General features: G+C 45.0%; 1 protein-coding gene across 7 annotated transcripts in view; it reads right to left on the bottom strand.

The window, feature by feature from the left end:
• CDC42BPA (CDC42 binding protein kinase alpha) overlaps positions 1-18,338 on the bottom strand; it is a 334,018-nt gene that overhangs the window by 195,842 nt on the left and 119,838 nt on the right. For all 7 annotated transcript variants that reach the window (XM_090047507.1, XM_090047449.1, XM_090047476.1 and 4 more), the window contains exon 3: positions 10,569-10,652. In XM_090047507.1, coding sequence (XP_089903633.1) covers positions 10,569-10,652 — 84 coding nt within the window. The remainder of the gene's footprint in view (positions 1-10,568; positions 10,653-18,338) is intronic.

Genomic DNA, 18,338 nt, shown 5'->3' with positions numbered 1-18,338 from the left:
CGTCATTGGTGACTCCATCCTGAGAGGTATGGAGGGCCCCATCTGTCACCGGGACCCCTCGGCACGCGAAGTATACTGCCTACCTGGAGCGAGGATTCAGGACGTGAAAGGGATGCTCCAGACCGTAATCCAGCCCACCGATTATTACCCCATGTGGGCACTAATGATGCGGCCAGGAGGAGCCCTGATCGCCTGATGGAGGACTACCACGCTCTGGGGTGCGTGCTGAAGGAGATGGGCGCACAGGTGGTTTTCTCTTCTATCCTGTCAGTGAGTGGACAAGGCAGACGGCATGAAACGTGCATCGCGGAGACTAACTGGCGGCTACAGGAATGGTGCTTTGAGGGGGGCTTTGGCTTCCTCAGCCACGACCGGCACATCACAAGGAGAGACATGCTGGGATGGGACGGGCTCCACCTTTCCCCTAAAGGTAAGCATGTGTTCTCTTCTAGGTTGGTGGACCTCCTCCGGTGGGCTTTAAACTAGGCTTGTCAGGGGAAGGGGAAGATGAGGGCAGACTGCCAGACCAAACACCACCCACAACTACAGCCCAGCCCAGACCAACAAGTGAAGCGAACAAACAGGTAAGAGAGAGGGGCCAGGGTACCGTTGGGACTAGGGGGTCAGTACACACACCCACAGGAGGCCTCAAATGCCTCTGCACTAACGCTCGTAGTATGGGCAACAAGCAGGAGGAACTCACCCTCCTGCTGGCTGACACCAGCCTGGACATAGTGGGGATTGCGGAAACACGGTGGGACGAAATGCATGATTGGGCGGTCAATGTCAAGGGCTATAGGCTGTACAGGAGGGACAGGATAGGAAAGAGAGGTGGGGGCGTGCCGCTCTATATTAAGGAGGAATACACATCCTCATTAATTAGCAAGGCGTCAGGGGAGGGGCACTCTGAAGTGCTTTGGGTTAGAGTACAAGGCAGTCGAGGGGAAAGGGACTTAACGGTGGGAGTCTACTACAGACCTCCCAACCAGGGAGAAGAGCTTGACCAGGAATTCTTGGGTCAGCTCACAGAGGTAGTGAAGGCTAAGGATGTGGTAGTCATGGGGAACCTGAATTTCCCAAACATCTGCTGGGAAGAACAGTCAGCCAGGTCTGAACGCTCACGTAGGTTCTTGACCAGAGTGCAGGACCTCCATCTAACCCAGGAGGTGCACAGCCCCACCAGGGGGGACGCCTTGTTGGACCTAGTGCTGACCATGGGTGATGACCTGGTGAGGGGGCTGCGGGTGCTCGACCAGCTGGGTGACAGTGATCATCGCCTGCTGGAATTCACCATCCAGCACAAGGTGGCAAAGGCATGCAGTAAGGCAGCGGCCCTAGATTTTAGGAGAGCAGACTTCAACAAGCTAAGCAGGATAGTTGGTGAAGCCCTGAGGTTCCGGAGGGGAGGGGAGCCAGGTGTCCAAGGAGAGTGGTCGCTCCTTAAGGAGACGATCCTCCAAGCCCAAAGAGAGGTAATCCCAACGAGGATCAAAGGGAGCAGGAGAGCACACAAGCCTCCATGGCTCACCAAAAGCATCCGGGAATGTCTCCTTGCTAAAAAGGAGGCTTACACCCAATGGAAAGACGGGGTCATCACCAGGGAGGACTATTCTGTAGTTGCTCGGGGATGTAGGGGGGTAGTTAGGAAGGCCAAGGCAGAGATGGAACTGGGGCTGGCTTCCCAGATTAAGGACAATAAGAAGACCTTTTTTAAACACGTAGGGGGTAAAAAGAAGGTCACGGGTAATATGGGGTCCTTGCAGGACGCCATGGGAAACTTGGTCGTCACACCAGACGGCAAAGCTAACATGTTTAACGACTTCTTTGCCTCCGTCTTCCTAAGTAGAGACGAGAACAGCCACCTCCCTGCTGGGCCCCCCTCGGGCCCCGGGGGAGGCACACCTGGGCCATGGGTTAGCGAGGATTTAGTTAGGGAGCTTCTGGAGGGGTTAGATGTATTCAAGTCAGCCGGCCCAGATGATCTCCACCCTAGAGTTCTAAAGGAACTGGCTGAGGTCATTGCAAGTCCCCTGGCACAACTTTACGAGCACTCGTGGTGCTCTGGTGAGGTACCGGAGGACTGGAAGAGGGCCAACGTGGTCCCCATCTTCAAAAGAGGCAGGAAGCAGGACCCGGGAAACTATAGGCCGGTTAGTCTTACCTTGATCCCAGGCAAGCTGTTCGAGAAAATTATGCTGGCACACATCCAGGAGGGGCCAGCAGGGGACTGCATGCTTAGGGGCAACCAACATGGGTTCATCAGTGGCACGTCCTGTCAGACCAACCTGGTGGCCTTTTACGATCGGATCACCAGATCATTAGATGCAGGGGTAGCAGTGGACATAGTCTTCCTGGACTTCTGGAAGGCTTTTGACACTGTCTCTCACCCCATTCTCATTAAGAAACTGGGGGACTGTGGTGTAGACACCCACACAGTCAAATGGGTCGCCAACTGGCTGGTGGGCCGCACCCAGAGGGTGGTAGTGGATGGGTCCTTCTCAACCTGGAAGGACGTGGGCAGTGGGGTTCCGCAGGGCTTGGTCCTCGGGCCCACACTGTTCAACATCTTCATCAGCGATTTGGATGAGGGGGTAAAAAGCACCCTGTTCAAATTTGCTGATGACACTAAGATGTGGGGGGACGTGGGCACATTGGAAGGATGCAACAGGCTACACTCAGACCTAGACAGGTTACAAGGGTGGGCGGATGAGAATAGGATGGGTTTCAACACAGACAAGTGCAAGATGATGAACCTCGGGAGGAACAACCGGCACCATACCTACAGGTTAGGGAACTCCCCTCCTGTCAACATGGAGGCGGAAAGGGATCTGGGGGTCATCACTGACTCCAAGACGAACATGGGCCGGCAGCGTGGAGAGGCAGTTAGGAAGGCCAGCCGCACCTTGTCATGCATCCACAGATGCATCTCAAGCAGGTCCAAAGAGGTGATCCTCCCCCTCTATGCAGCACTGGTCAGGCCGCAGCTGGAGTATTGCGTCACACTTCAAGAGGGATGTGGACAGCATGGAGAGGGTCCAAAGGAGGGCCACACGTATGATCAGGGGACAACAGGGCAGGCCCTATGAGGAGAGGCTACGGGACCTGAACCTGTTCAGCCTCCAAAAGAGAAGGCTGAGGGGGGATCTTGTGGCCTGTTATAAACTAGTCGGGGGGGGATCAGCGGGCATTGGGGGAGTCACTGTTCCCCCAAGCACTACCAGGAGTGACCAGGAATAACGGTCACAAGCTGGCAGAGGGTAGGTTTAGGTTAGATATCAGGAGGCGCTAATTCACAGTCAGGGCGGCTAGGGTCTGGAACCAGCTTCCAAGAGAAGTGGTGCAGGCTCCTACCCTGGGGGTCTTTAAGAGGAGGTTAGATGAACATCTTGCTGGGGTCATTTGACCCCAGTATTCTTTCCTGCCATGGCAGGGGGTCGGACTAGATGATCTGCTCAGGTCCCCTCTGACCCTAGAAACTATGAAACTATATAGTTAAAAATTATAAGGCATATGGTCAGGGGACCAATTTAAGGTTACACTGACAACTATAAATCTGGCATTTCTTAATCTATGAGTACTTCACTTTGCAACTTTTAAAACATAATACAGTTTTCTGTATATGATTTCCCAATTGTTTTAAAGATAAAAAAACAACCCAACTCAATTCTCTTACACAGAACAGTAATCATATCCCAAGGTTCTGAATCCTGCATCTTCAGTGCAGTAGCACAAATTCTACTGGTTGTGACACAAGAAGAAAGAGTGAGATTCACAGAAAAATTTAGATACCTGAATTAAAATGCAATTCACAAAATTTTTTCTAAAGCTATTTAGGCACCAAAGAACACCTTGGCACTTAAGTCTTCTGGTGAAAGCTGATGTTGACACAAATCCAGGTGGAATAGAATCACACTTAGGCACCTACACCCAGTTAGCTGCTCAATAAATTGAACAGGATCTGGCTCTGTGTGTCCATATGCACTTACACTTGTGGTGAGGCTGCCATATTTTTCACAATAGCCTAGAACTGTGGTTTTCAACCTGTGGTCCGTGGACCGCTGAGAGTCTGAAGACTTATTTTTAAGGGGTCCACAAAAGATGATTATGATCAATCAAAAGTACGTGAATACCTACACTTACATTTCAAAGTGGTCCATGTCTCCATTCAAAATCTCCAAAGGGGTTTGCATCTCCATTCAAAATTTTTTAGGGGTCTGCAAATGCAAAAAGGTTGAAAACCACTGGCTTCAGCAGACAGAGAACTAGACTAAGAACTGTATTTGACCAGGAAATGGGAGACCTAGGTATGAAACCCTTCTCAGCATGAGGAGACTCAAACCACCCACATCTCCTGTTTGCCAGGAGAGCAGCCTAATCACTGAGAGGTGGGCCAAGTTGGCCTCTCATTCTGAAAATGGGCCAGAAACAATCATGGAGTCAGAAAAAGAAGAGAGAAAGTACAAGCACAAGAATGCCTTCTGTGAGAAGGGCACTTCTCTGGGAGGGGGTTGTAGGTCATAGCCCCTAGTTCTAAAATGGCTTAAGTACTTTGCAGTAATAGTCGGGGGGGGAAACAAAAACATTTTCTCACATATAACATGCACTTTTTCACCCAAAATCAGCTGGGGAAAATAAGGGTGTACATTATATGCAAGGAAAAGTGATCTCCATCGGTCCAGAAATTTGGTGGGAAGCATGGGTGGTGGTGGTTGGAGACTCCCTTCAGCAGGGGGCAGAGGGATCCATCTGCCGACCTGACATGTTGTCTTGGGAAGTTTGCTGCTTGCCTGGAGCCTGAATCCAAGATGTCATGGAGGGATTGCTGATATTCCTCTAGCCCTCTGACTATTACCCCATGTTGCTCATCCACGTGGGCACCAATGATACTTCCAGGGGAAACCCTGAGCAGATCAAAAGTGACTACAAGGCTCTGGGTACAAGGGTGAAGGGGACAGGGGCTCAGGTGGTATTCTCTTTGATCCTTCCAGTCAAGGAAAAGAGCCCGGGCAGGAGCAGGTGCATCCTGAGACCAATGGCTGGCTATGCAGGTGGTGTCACCAGCAAGGCTTTGGCTTCTTTGACCACAGGATGATGTTCCAAGAAGAAGGATTGCTAGGAAGAGCTGGGATCCACCTGATGAAGAGAGGGATGAACATCTTCCCAGAAAGGCTCGCTAACCTAGTGAGGAAGGCTTTAAACTAGGTTCACTGGTGGATGGAGACCCAAGACCTGAGGTAACTGGGAAGTAGGTGCCCTGGAGGAAGAGCAAGCAGGACAGGGCAACAGGGGAAGTGCTCTCATACTTCCTGGGAAATTAAGGTAATTGACTAGTTACCTCAGGTGCCTGTACACAAATGCACAGAGCCTGGGAAATAAGTAGGAAGAATTGGAAGTCCTCGCAGAGTCACATAACTATGATGTGATTGGAGTAACAGAGACTTGGTGGGATAGTTTGCATGACTGGGGCACTGTCATGCATGAGTATAAACTGTTCAGGAAGGACAGGTGCGGAAAAGAGGAGGAAGAGTTGTGCTGTATGTAAAAAAGCTACATGATTGCTCAGAGCTCCAGTATGAAACTGGAGATAGGCCTGTCAAAAGTCTCTGGGTTAGGGTCAAAGTAGACAGCAACAAGAGTGAAGTCATGGTGAGGGTCTGCTGTAGATCTCCAGGCCAGGAGGAAGTGGTGGATGAAGCTTTCTTCGACAGCTAGTGGAAGTTTCCTGATCACAGGCCCTGGTTCTCATGAGGAACCTCAAGCACCCTGACATCTCCTGGGAAGGCAATATGGCAGTGCTCAGGAAATCTAGGAACTTTTGGAGAGTGTTGGAGACAATTCCCAAGTGCAAGTGCTGGAGTGGCCAACTTAGGACTATGCTCTTCTTGACCTGTTGCTCACAAACAGGGAAGAATTGGTGAGGAATATACTAGCAGATGGCAACTTGAGCAGCAGCAACCATGAAATTATTTGAGTTCAGGATCCTGGGGAAAGGAAGGATGGAGAGCAGCAGAGTAAGAACCCTGGACTTCAGAGAAGCACACCAACTCACTCAGGGAACTCAGAGGCAGGATCCCCTGGGAAGCCAATCTGAGGGGTCCAGGAGAGCCGGCTGTACTCCATCTCCATCTTTAAAGAAGCCTTTAAAGAAGTCTTACTGAAAGTCCAAGAACAAACCTTCCTGATGTGCAAGAAGACTAACAAGTATGGCAGAAGACCAGTTTGGCTTAGCAGGAAACTCTTCAGCAAACCAAATCACAAAAAGGAAGCTTATAAGAAGTGGAAACTTAGACAAATAACTAGGGAGGGGTATAAGAGCATTGATCGGGCATGCAGGGATGAAGTCAAGAAGGCCAAAACGCAATTGGAGTTACAAGCTAGCAAGGGATGTGAAGGGTAACAAGAAGGGTTTCTATAAGTATGTGAGTAACAAGAGGAAGATCAGGGAAAGTGCGAGTCTCTTACTGAATGGGGGAGGCAACCTAGTGACAAATTGCAGAAAAGGATGAAGTATTAAATTCCTTTTTGCAACGTCAGCTTCCAGACTACTCCACCTAGCAGCACAGTTTGGGGAGAAGGTGAGCAGCTAACACTGGCAAAATAACAGGTTAAGGACTATTTAGAAATGCTGGACATACACAAGTCCATGGGGTTGGATGGGATGCACCTGAGGATGCTGAGGGAGTTGACTGATTTAACTGCAGAGCCAGTGGGCATCATCTTTGAAATTTCATGGTGATCATAAGAGGTCCTGGATGACTGGAAAAGGACAAACATAGGACCCATATTTAAGAAAGGAAAAAAGGAGGATCCAGGGAACTACAGACTGCTCAGCCTCACCTCAGTCCCTGAAAAAAACATGGAGCAAGATCCTCAAAGAATCCATTTCTAAGAACATGGAGAAGAAGGTGATTAGGAAACAGTTAGCATGGATCACCAAGGGCACGTCATGCCAGACAGACCTGATTGCCTTCTATGATGAGATGACTGGCTCTAGGGAAGCAGGGAGATAAGTGAATGTGGAATGCCTTGATTTCAGCAAGGTTTTTGATAGTCTCCCACAACATTCTCACAAGGAAATTAAGGAAGTACAGGTTGGATTAATGGACTGTAAGACAGATAGAAAACTGGCTGGAGCATGGGGCTCAGAGAGTAGTAATCAATGACTTGATGTCTAGTTGATAACCAGTATCAAGTGGAGTGCCCCAGGAGTCAGTCCTGGGGCCAGTTTGTTCAATGTCATCTATGACCTGGAAGATGGCATATAGTGCACCCATATCAAGTTGGCAGATGACACCAAGCTGGAGGGAGCAGTAGATATACTGGAGGGGAGGGGAGGATTCAGAGTGACCTACACAAATTGGAGGATTCGGCCAAAACACATCTCATGAGGTTCAACAAGTTCAAGCGCAAAGCCCTGCACTTAGGATGGAACAATCCCATGCACTGGTCCAGGCAAGGGGCACCACTCCCCCTGCTGCTATCTTTCTAGGCCCATGGGGAGCTCTCCTTCCCATCTGTGCACTGGATTGAGCCAACACATGGGGCTGGTGTGGAGCTGGACTCAGCACATGGAGTCTGACCTGGTACATGGCTCTGGACCTGACATTCTAAGTCTGAGCATTAGCTCAGGGGCCACCTGCCAGGATGTACCTGGTCCACCAAATCCAGACTGCACACTGGCTCCAAGGCTGTATGCCAGGTCCAACCCAGCACGTAGCTCCAGAGCCAGCATGTAGTTCTGAACTTGACACGCAGCTCCAGAGCCAACCAGTCAGCCTATGGGCCTTATCTGATGCATGAATATGGCAGCAGTGTGGGGAGTAGGTTTGATTCCCTGCTGCCACTACTTAATTTCATCATAGATATTTTTTTCTTCAGGTTCCCCTTCAAAATCAAGGTGTGTATTATATATGGGGGTGTGTTATATACAATAAAATATGGTATTAACAGTATTTGAAGAGGGGACAAGAACCAAAGAGCTCTCCCATCTTATGGACATGTCCTTTTCACTGACTACTTGTGGTGTCCCATGAGCAAGTGGAACAACATGATGGATCCAGAGGGGTTTTACAGCAGGGGTCTATCTTAGTTCTCTCTTTTCCTCACACCTCTCCTAAGGTATCAAGATATTTCTGCACCATGTGGTATCTCAGTTGGGTGAATGAGACACTAAAGTTGTGTGTTTGGTCCAGGAAATGCTCAGTTTACCTGCTCTGAAACATTCTTTCCTGCCCCTGATTGGGAACTGAGGAAATTGCTGTCTCAAGTCCTGGCCTGGGAGTTGGGCAGGAATATTTTAGGAGAGATTTTTGCACAGATTTAAAATAATTTAGTTAAGGCTGTGGTTCACTTATGGCTGTAGTTAAATCAGTAAACCTTTAGATTAAGTACAGTCAGTCAAAAGGCCCAAAGTGGAATTGATTCAATCTTTGCAGGTTAGTCTAAGCAGCATAGATTGAACTGATAAGCAAGTGAACAGACATTAACTTTTGATCCTGGAAATGCAGACACATGTCTGCAGTAGCCCAAGCCAGAAGCCATGCCTCCCTGCTCAGCTGGAGCAGATAGCTTGAGCCAAGATTAGCCTGCCTACCCTGCAAAGCATCCTGGGATGCTGGGGGACTGTGAGTTAACTTGAATATGGAGGGGATCTGGGACAGAAGTTCAATGAAACAATTCAACTTAAATTGTTAAGTCTGGTACTAGTTAAGTCTGATACTATATCCACCCAGGTTTATCTTAAATTGGTTTTGGCCATTTTGAAAGTAGTTTATATGCACTGAACTTCTGTTACATTACATATTTGAACCGGTTTCCAATGACTTATACTGGTTTATGTCTAATTTCTGTCCCTAGCCTTAGTGTGGCTGCAGTTATATTAGCATAAAGGTACCTTAACAAGCCACATTTATAGTGATATATCTGTATGTATTCTTGGGGGCTGTTTGTCTGCTTCAAGATCCATTTCAGTCAAAGCAGCAAAAAAATGTCACAAAGGCTTAAGTGAACAACATTTAAGAGGAATTTAAAGAACTAGTGTACCTACAATTTTTTTTTTAGCTTTGAACTAATTAGGCATACAGATTATATGATTAATATATTTGTTCCATAAAATGTCTTAAATGCAACCCTAGACACAAGCATGACTAGATATCCAGATGTTTTTTTTGCCATTCATCCAAAATATCAAGGTGAGAAATTATCAGGAAAATATTTAACATTTTAAAAACATTTAAAATATTTGAAAACAAATAGTTTTTCTAGTGAAAATATTTTACCACAAAATAGATAAATAAGAGTCATACCATCTCCAGCCTAGTGGGAGAATAATGTTCAAGCAGTTTTGAACAGGCCTCACAGGTGAATTAAGATAGAAGGGTATGGATTTAAGTAGCAGAGGTTGCTATCCCTGTGGAAAGGGGAGCTCTATTCCTCCACCTCCTGTTTCTTACTGTAGGCACTTAAATGGGCCCAATCGTAAACTGGATTGATGTTGTGACAGGCCTAACATTCTTAGAAATTCTTCATGTTAATTTCTAAGTCTTATACTGTTTAACTAAGCCTACCAGGCCTCTATCAATGTGACCTAAATAGAAAGATGACTTCCTGACCCCAAAATACATGATCAATCAGACCCATAGCAAAATTTAGCTTCCAACTATAGAGAGGGAACCAGAGCAACTAAGGAACCAAGAAAGTCTTCAAAACCTGGGTGGAGATTTACAATAGGGGTAAAAGGGGCATCACCTAACAGGCTAACTGAGGTGAAGAGCCCTTGGAACAGAAGTCTGTTCTTGAATTCCTCACTTCCCTGGCTTGTCTGATCAAGTTACTTACCCAACAAGACAGGGAAGTGAGCACTTTCATTACTGGTCAATACACTTACTGGACTCTTTTGTACATATAATCATTTCCTACTGTGCACAGTCAGTGAAATTCAGCCTTAGGCCTTATGCAGTTCTTCTTACGTGAAGTAAAACTTAAGGAGCATGTAGGGCTTTGACCAGGTCCTCTGTACAGATAAACTTTCACCCTATACAATTCAATGCGATACAAACACAGAATTTATAAAAGACTGTGTGCTAAAATAAACTGAAACCAAGCCTGTAGTATAATTATTTGCAGTAAAGCTGGTTTTACTACTATAATTGATCCTTTCCTACTTTTGAAACTGAAGCAAAACATTAGCTTTGCTCTTGCAGATATTCTGACAATATATAAATCAACTGTATTCATCTCAGTATAGCAAGAATGATGTTATAAGGGCTGCGATCCAAGAGGGAAGAAAGATACTGAAAGATCTTTCATCAAGCAAGTAATGTTGAAGACAGAGATGGGTTAATAACTTGTATAAACATTCCACAATGCCTAAACAGACTCCATCTTCTCTTGGGCCTTTCTATACTATTTTTTTTATGCAGAGCTACTTTTGTATCAATCCCTTTATCATCAATAAGTGTGTGACGTTCCATCCCTGTAAGATTGCTTTTCCTTTGTATAAAAAGGAGTAACCCAGTATAATTTTAAAAAGAGATTATAAGTATACTTAAACATTTCTGTCATCTTACCTCAGCTCTCTTCAGCATCTCCCATTTATTTAGTATTTTCATTGCAAAAACCTTATCTGCATTTTTCAGTTTTACTACTGCAACCTGAAAAAGATAAATTGGGAATGAATAACCTAACATATGAAAATAAGAGTTTAGAACAAGTATTCTTTGTGCGATCTTTGTGGAACCAGATTGCTATGTTGCTTGAACTTGTTTTCACTCTTATAGGTTTTTGGACCCTTTGATGTAGGACTTTAATCTGTGTATATGATGCTTGAGCAAATATTAATCATTACAGTTTTAAGGAGAAATTTCATAACTATACAGAATACTTGCTGTTGGGTTTGTTTTGTATTGTTTTGTTTTGTTTTTTACAAGTTTTCAAATTCACTTTAAACCTTCATGGTGTATAGATTTATACTGCAAAACAACTGAAAGATAACATGTCAACACCACACTTCCTGCCCCTTCTATTCTGCTACCAGACTAGTACTGAATACACTTCCAAGACATGGAATAGATTCTTAAACCCACTCTTTTCCATCACAGCAGCAGAGATGAAAGAGCTCCTGGGAGTCAGGTTCCCAAAGCCAAGAAACATTTCAATGTCTGCTGGCGAAACAAAATATTTACTTGAGATCTGCTATAGGAAAATCCACCAAGAAAGTTTTTTAGCCCCATTTAAAAGCATAGGGAATGTTACAATATGGTAAAATTGTTTTAGTATACCATTATTCCCTTGAGGATCTCAATACCATCTCTTTATGCCCTGTGGGACTTTAGCTAAATAACATCACTCAAATTTATGGATGGGTAAATTTATGAGAGATTATAATTCTTATTTGATATCTGCATTAGATGTCAGAGATGCATTTTGACAGTTTATCATGAGTATAAAAGGTATTCATACATTGCACAACACACCACTGTGTAGAGATACACTGTATGGAGTTCTAATTGAGGAACAGTTAACATATGCCTGGATGGAGCCCATGGTAATGTGGTCATGTTTCCAGTACTTAAGCTAACTAATTTTGTATGACCTCATGTGTCTCACTGTAGTATTGTGTTTTGCAGTGTGGCTATGTTCACAGACTCTTTGCCTGAGGATCTTATAATGTAAATAAATATGACAAGACACAGGGTGGGATTACATCAGGACAGACAGATAACGACTTTAGACAAGATACACAAGAGGAACAGTCTACAGTCCCCTACTCTGGATAAAATGCAAGCCTGAGTATCTTAGCCAAAATGTCATGCACAAAACATGTGGCGGAACTCACCATACAACCCAGAATTCTTGAACCACTGTATTGTGACTGAAGACCAAGACTATTGGGAACTTTTTCCCACAAATATGGAAAAACTCAACATTGTATAACTTTGAAAATTCATACATCTACAACTAAGTCCTTTTCCTTTGAAGAGGAAGGAGGGTTCTTAAGACATAAGGAGAGAAAAGGTTATTTTTGTATCCACTCTGGTTACAAACCAGAAGGCTGTCATAAGAATTCGCGTCACCTTTAGCCTGCAGGCTAGTGACAAAAAAAATTAAGGTTGAACTCTACGTTCCTCTCTCTTTCATATTGAGCAACCTGGCTATGTGCCAAGAAAGTAATAACATAAAAGAAAACCCAACATATAATGACAGTTTGGTGAAGACAATGTCACGTAAGGCTCTTTTCAACCCTCTTTTCAAAAGGTGGTATCATCTCTAGTAGCTGCATCAAGCTAGCAAAGATGTATACTGCACTCCATCTACAATCCTTACAGGTGTCTTCAGCAGAATTGCATTCTCTCTCTCTCAGCTATAAATTGGGTGGAACAGCTATTAATTCCCTGAGGTGCTGTGGCCCTGCCCTTTTTCATGCCCCTCCCATTATGAAAACAAAATACAGTACAGGCCATATGAAAGGAGAGAAGGAGAAAAAATACAAAGGCAGTGCATTTAGATGTTTAAACTAGTTTGAGAGTAGTCTAAAACACTAATAAAGTGATATTTAAAAATGTATTAGCAGACTGTGTTCAACCCAAGGTCCCCTATTAAGATTCTAGGACTGCCTATGATCAACATGTTTTTAAGACTGCAGCGTTTAAAACTGTGTTAGCTAAAACATGATAGTTTTTACATTTATTTAGACATGGCCAATAGAACAAAATAGTTTCATAACTTTTATTTTACACAAGCCTCTAGCCTTCTATCATGTCCCTAGGTAAAACCTGCTTTGTCAACACAAGATACAGAGTCACATTTAAAATATCAGCTAAAATGAGTTCTCATACATATCCTGTTTTCTTAGTCTAAATGTAATTACTGCATAACTACTGCTGTTTAACAATCAAATAGCCCACTGTGCTTGTTAAAAATACTTTGCTTGGAAGCAAACAGTAGAGAGATTGTGGAAAGAAGCCAGTTTTAAGGAGGATCTGAAGAAAAGGGAAGAGGCTCCATTGTCTGATTGTTGGTACCCTCAGTATGCTCATAATACACAAACTGTGGTTGGGGTGTTGGAAGAGATGTTGAACAAGCTTTGAGCTCAAAAGCTTGTCCAATCTCTCTCCCAGCTATACAGTTGTTCCAATAAAAGATATTACAAAAATCCCTTGCCTCTGGATCATCATGGCTACAACACTTCAACCCTACTGCAAACCATGGTTTCCTATACACGTGCTGGCTCATGTTCTAAATAGAACACATCAGAGTAGACTCAGTTTGCTCCATGTTCTAAATGGAACACTCCAGCATAGTCTCATCATCATGTGTATCAGCCCCCTCAGGTTTAAAAAATGACTTCTGGCGCACTTTATCTAAACCTCATCAAATGCTGCTGATATATAAATATTGCTTATGCAGTTTTTAAGCTTCTAAGTCACTCATCAAACGAGGTTTAGATAAAGCATCCCTCAGCCATTTTTAAACCCACGGGGGCTTAATACACGTTTCCAGCTCTCCAGGACCCGCTCTAATTAAAATGCTCATCCCACCTCTGAGCACATGTATAGGCACCCTTTGGCTTTACACACATATGCACATGCAGAGAATTCAATGCAAGTTTCAAATGACAGTAGAAATAGCTTCTGTGAAAAACATGGGAACTCACTGTATTATTTTTATGAAAATATGTGCAACTGTTTCTTTCACTCATTTTTCTATTGTTACCTACTAAGACAGGAGTACAAGGGACTGGGTAGGATTCATAAAAGCAATAGATTTATCCACTGATAGGAAGGAACTATGGATAACTGTTAACACGTAAATAGGAGCTACCTTGGAGTGACAATAGAAGAGCAATGACCAGACATCAGCTTTAAACAATTTCCAGCCAAGGAAGGCAGAACATGTGAAAACAACATGACTGCAACTTGAAACAAAGAACAGAGGTATGGGCAGACTGGGTTAATTAGGTGGTTGCTGCTCAGTGCTGGGGTTATTTTTTATGAACCCTGGACATTTTGAAATCAAAGTTTCAAGTTAGGATGCTTGGTTCAACATATTAAGTTGTGCTTTCCAATTCTGACCTGCAAAACCTACATACTATACTCCAACAAATTAATAAAAGCTGTCTTGCTTTGAAGGGCTGTCCTGTGTCACTGAAAAATGCCTGTTGGTTGCATAGCTCTCTAAAGGGGTCAATCACCAATGCAGGGGTCATTTTCTTCTGGAACCAAATGAAAGGCAGAATTTTATTTCACTGCTGATGTATAAATATTGCTTATGCAGTTTTTAAGCTTCTAAGTCACTCAGCAACATTATACTTCATAAATCCAACAGCCTGAATTGTGTGTAAAGGCCTAGTGTCATTACAGTCTCACCCTATATGATTAAATTCCTCCCCCCCCATATACTTAGAAATGATTCACTGCTGCCTCAGAGGCATCTATGTCCACTCAGCTCTGCCACAGGAACACAGAAGTGTTGCATGCATACCCCAAAAGCCAGGACTAGCACATATTTGACCTTGAACTGAGACCAGTCACCTTCCATCTATCAGTAACCTGGCAATCAAGGCACCTGCTGTTGAAGCAAAATTCTGAATATAGGTGCTGCCAATGCTTGAACTTAGTTTGACTGAGAGTGGAAAACTCCATACAGGGTCGGAACTGCCCTTTCTATGACCTTTGGGCTTGTCAATCAACCATGACCCAGTTTTCTGTGTTGCTCATGCGCAGTAACAACCAAGCCCTGATCTGACGCATGCTCAGTCTTTCTGTAACATGAAGTAATCTGGCTAGAACATTCTGTTTGAGGATTGATTCGATTGGCTAATAAATTCATATTTAAGGCTAATGAACCCCTCCCTCTGGGGGGAGATCGCGCTACTGGAGACAGAGGCTGGTGCTTCAGGGACTGTCTCGCAGTCAGGCTTTAGGGCCTATTGATCTCCTTCCCCGATTGGCACTTTGTGCTACTAGATTGATTCCGGTTTTAATTTCCTGGTTTCTGATTGACCTTCACTGATTACCAACTACGATTTGGACCATCCTACTACGACTTCACCTTGTCATCTCAGCATCCTGACCTTGGCATCATTCTCCGACCACCCGATTGTCCATCATCTGGGACTGGAGTCATATCACAGCATTCTATGCGTTACAGTTTTGTTTGTTTGATTTCCCAATTCATGAGCTGTTGACCAGCCCTGGGACTAGGTCTTCGGACTTAACCTCGTGGGCCAACAGACCCCTCTGTTATATTCGTTGTTACTGTAACAGAAGACATCGTTTCCTACGCATCTAAGCGTAAGTCAAATAAATTTCACCCTGTTCACGAAACCGCTACGCTTCTGTGCCTCAGTTCTCCATAGCCAAAAAACCCAGCCTGTTTTTGTGTCTAATTGCCACCCTGGCCCACCGTGACACTGGGGCTTGGTTCATCCCCCCGGGACACCTGCTAAGGACAAGGGTAGGTCTGAGACACCCATGTTCTAGGTTCTTCTTCCCCTGAGGATTTGAATCCTGACCTCCCACATCACATGACAGAAACCTAATCACCAGAAGGCAGGCTCAACAGGGCTGGGAGAAATTTCCTACTGCAGCTAAGCTGCTGGGCAACCAAACAGAAAGCATCCCAAGATTGGAAGTACAAATAGGCAGGAGACTGACTATGCTGCTTTGGTAAGGGGAGGGATAAGTCCTTGTTCCCAATGCTGTTTGTGCATTTTGCCCTACAGAGTCATTGGAGAAACTGCATCATGAGTATTATGAGCAAACTGCCTGCTTCCACAGGTTGAAGCATGATGCTCCACAGGCTTGAAGTCCCTTCCCCATGGGGCTGAAACAGTCGTCAAGACTACATTGTTTGGAAACACAGATTGGCAGCCCTCATTACAGTACTTCAAAGAGGCCTCTTAGAAGCCATGAACCTGAATCCCTAAACAGGAAGGTATGTGCGCCTGTGTCTGGACAGAAAAAAAGAAAAAGTCTGGTGAAATGACAGAAGAACATTTTCATGTCTTGGATTTTCTTTTCAGAAAAGGAAAGCTCATATAGGGCTTAGACAGTTTATCCAGGGAGAGTCCCTGCTCTCTCAGGAGAAACCATGAATGTACAGAAGTCCATAATCTTTCTCCCTGAGTAAAAGTGGCCCCTCTGGGAGAAAAATAACTCAGGAACAACCCAAGTGAAGTGGCTCCCTGAAGAATCTCTCAGGAGACAGAACTTCTGTACAGGCAGCCAGTGTGCTTTGTGCTTCTTTCTCGACCTCCCACAGATGGGGGCAGAGCGTCAGTCTCAGGCAAGCAGGGAGCAGAGCATGTCCCCAAGTGCTTCTAGCTGGAAAAGCCCAGCACCAAAGCACGTAAGGGGTATGTTCGGCTTCTGCCTTCTTCCCTGCCCGAATCACACTGTAGCACTTGGGTGCTGCCAAGCATACTGCATACTCCCTGCCCAGCCGCAGCCAGGCTGGCACTCAGCTCCATGCACAACACAGACCTTACCCCCAGCTTCTCTGAGCCTGATGATCCTTGACAACATTCACTTGAGAAAAAAAAAAAGCCTGCAAAGCACTCTGGGCTGTGTGATCTAAGGACCCCAGGCAGCCTAGCCATCCTGCAGGCCCTTTGCTTTTTCTGAACTTCTGTACAGCCAGTTTTTCTCTCAGGAAAACAAACCTGGAAGAGCTGTTCTGGATTATCTGAATTTGTGTATGCAGCTGTATGTACAATGCTCAGCATTTCTCCAGCTTCCTGTCATTAGCCTACCCTGCCTTGCCAGCTGACTCTCTCCCACTGTCACACAGACTGTGAAACCATACTCCTCACCATGCACTCAGCTCACTAATGAATGATAATCCTTTTGTTTTCAGGTAACCTGTATGCACTCCAGGCCAGGTTTCCTTTCTTACTGGCAAATCCAGTGGTCCAGATCTTGCCCCTGTTACAAAAATGCAATGCATGAGTGCTGTATCTTAGACTAGCATTACTTAAGGATAAACACCGGTATATGTGATGCATTTATCATTAAAAATGCACAAATCGCTATGGGAGCAGGGGCCAGAAACCCAGGCATCCCTCCCTCTTTCCTGGTACACAGGCTTATGTCCCCCTCTTGTTTACTCTACTGCTGGCCCCATGACACTTTGCTTTTTGGTAAGACAGTGGGCCAGCTTCAAGATGAGGATGGTGAAAGGTGTCTGCCCCATTACTTGGGGAACAGGGTACTCTGCTGGGACACAGGAAGGGCAGGTTCAAACCCCCTGAAGCTGAATGGGGCCTACAGCCCAAGTCTGCAAAGTGCTCCAACCTCTAGGCCAGTGGCTCTCAAATTTCTTAGACTAAAGGCATGTATTAAGCAGTACCTGACTGCATCCTTAAAAGATTTTGTGGCACCCTGGTTGAGAATCCCTACGCTAGGCTATTTATGATAGTGATGGAGGAGAATCTTGTATGTGGGCAAGGGTCAGTTGAATTTCAAGCAGACAGATAGGTCTTGGCACCAGCTGAAATTCCCCACTGGAACAGACAGTCACATGCCTCCTGGGTAATTGAGAATCAGACTGTGGGGGAAGATGCTGCCCATTGAAATGAATTGGGGAACTGCATGGTTCTCTGAGGGCACATGATCTACATGATTCATTCCATTTAAGGTATAGGAGAACTGCACAACTACATAGGAAAAGTAGAATTCCTCTGTTAATTAGGTCATATAATACATCCAGCAGAACAGATTTGGCCAGAGTGGTGCGTCACTCTAGTGGATGAATCATTTCCGGATCTGATCCACAGGGCTTCTTGCTGCAGCTTCTTTGGGTATTTTGCTGATGTCGGCAATACCCAGGAAGCTAAGGCAACCCTACCCCGTAAACATCACTGAATTTTAAATTTGCAATTATTGTTCAGCATACAAACCGGCAGTGGGGTGGTGGGTGGTGGCAGCGTTAACTTCCACGTGCTGGCTATACCAACACTGCAGCCCTCATAGCCACAGAAACAGGCTCCGCAGACTGGATCTACTAGTGGGTTTTTCTGGCCCATGAAAAGCCCTGCAGTTGGTATTTGGTCTATTAACTCATTTGAGTTTGACACTCCTGGTGTAAGACAAGTCTTTTCCAAAAGCTACACATTAGTTTACTGCGTAAAACGGAATTTAGCTTGATAGAGCTACTGGGCTCACCCTTGTACAAAGTGGGAATGTGGTCTAGAGTTAAAGGGGTACACTCCCAGAGAACCTGTATAAAGGTCAAATCCATGACAGCTTTACTGAAGGACAGAAAAAAAGAAACTGGACCAGCTGGCTTTACAGTTCATCAATACCAGTCTTTTATTCTATGAAACCCATAAATGCTAT

This window comes from Crocodylus siamensis, chromosome 1 (assembly GCF_052110815.1).
Source record: "Crocodylus siamensis isolate JL-2025a chromosome 1, ASM5211081v1, whole genome shotgun sequence".
Taxonomy (NCBI): Eukaryota; Metazoa; Chordata; order Crocodylia; family Crocodylidae; genus Crocodylus; species Crocodylus siamensis.
The sequence above is the reverse complement of the archived record's forward strand: the minus strand, read 5'-3'. Positions and strand labels throughout refer to the sequence as shown.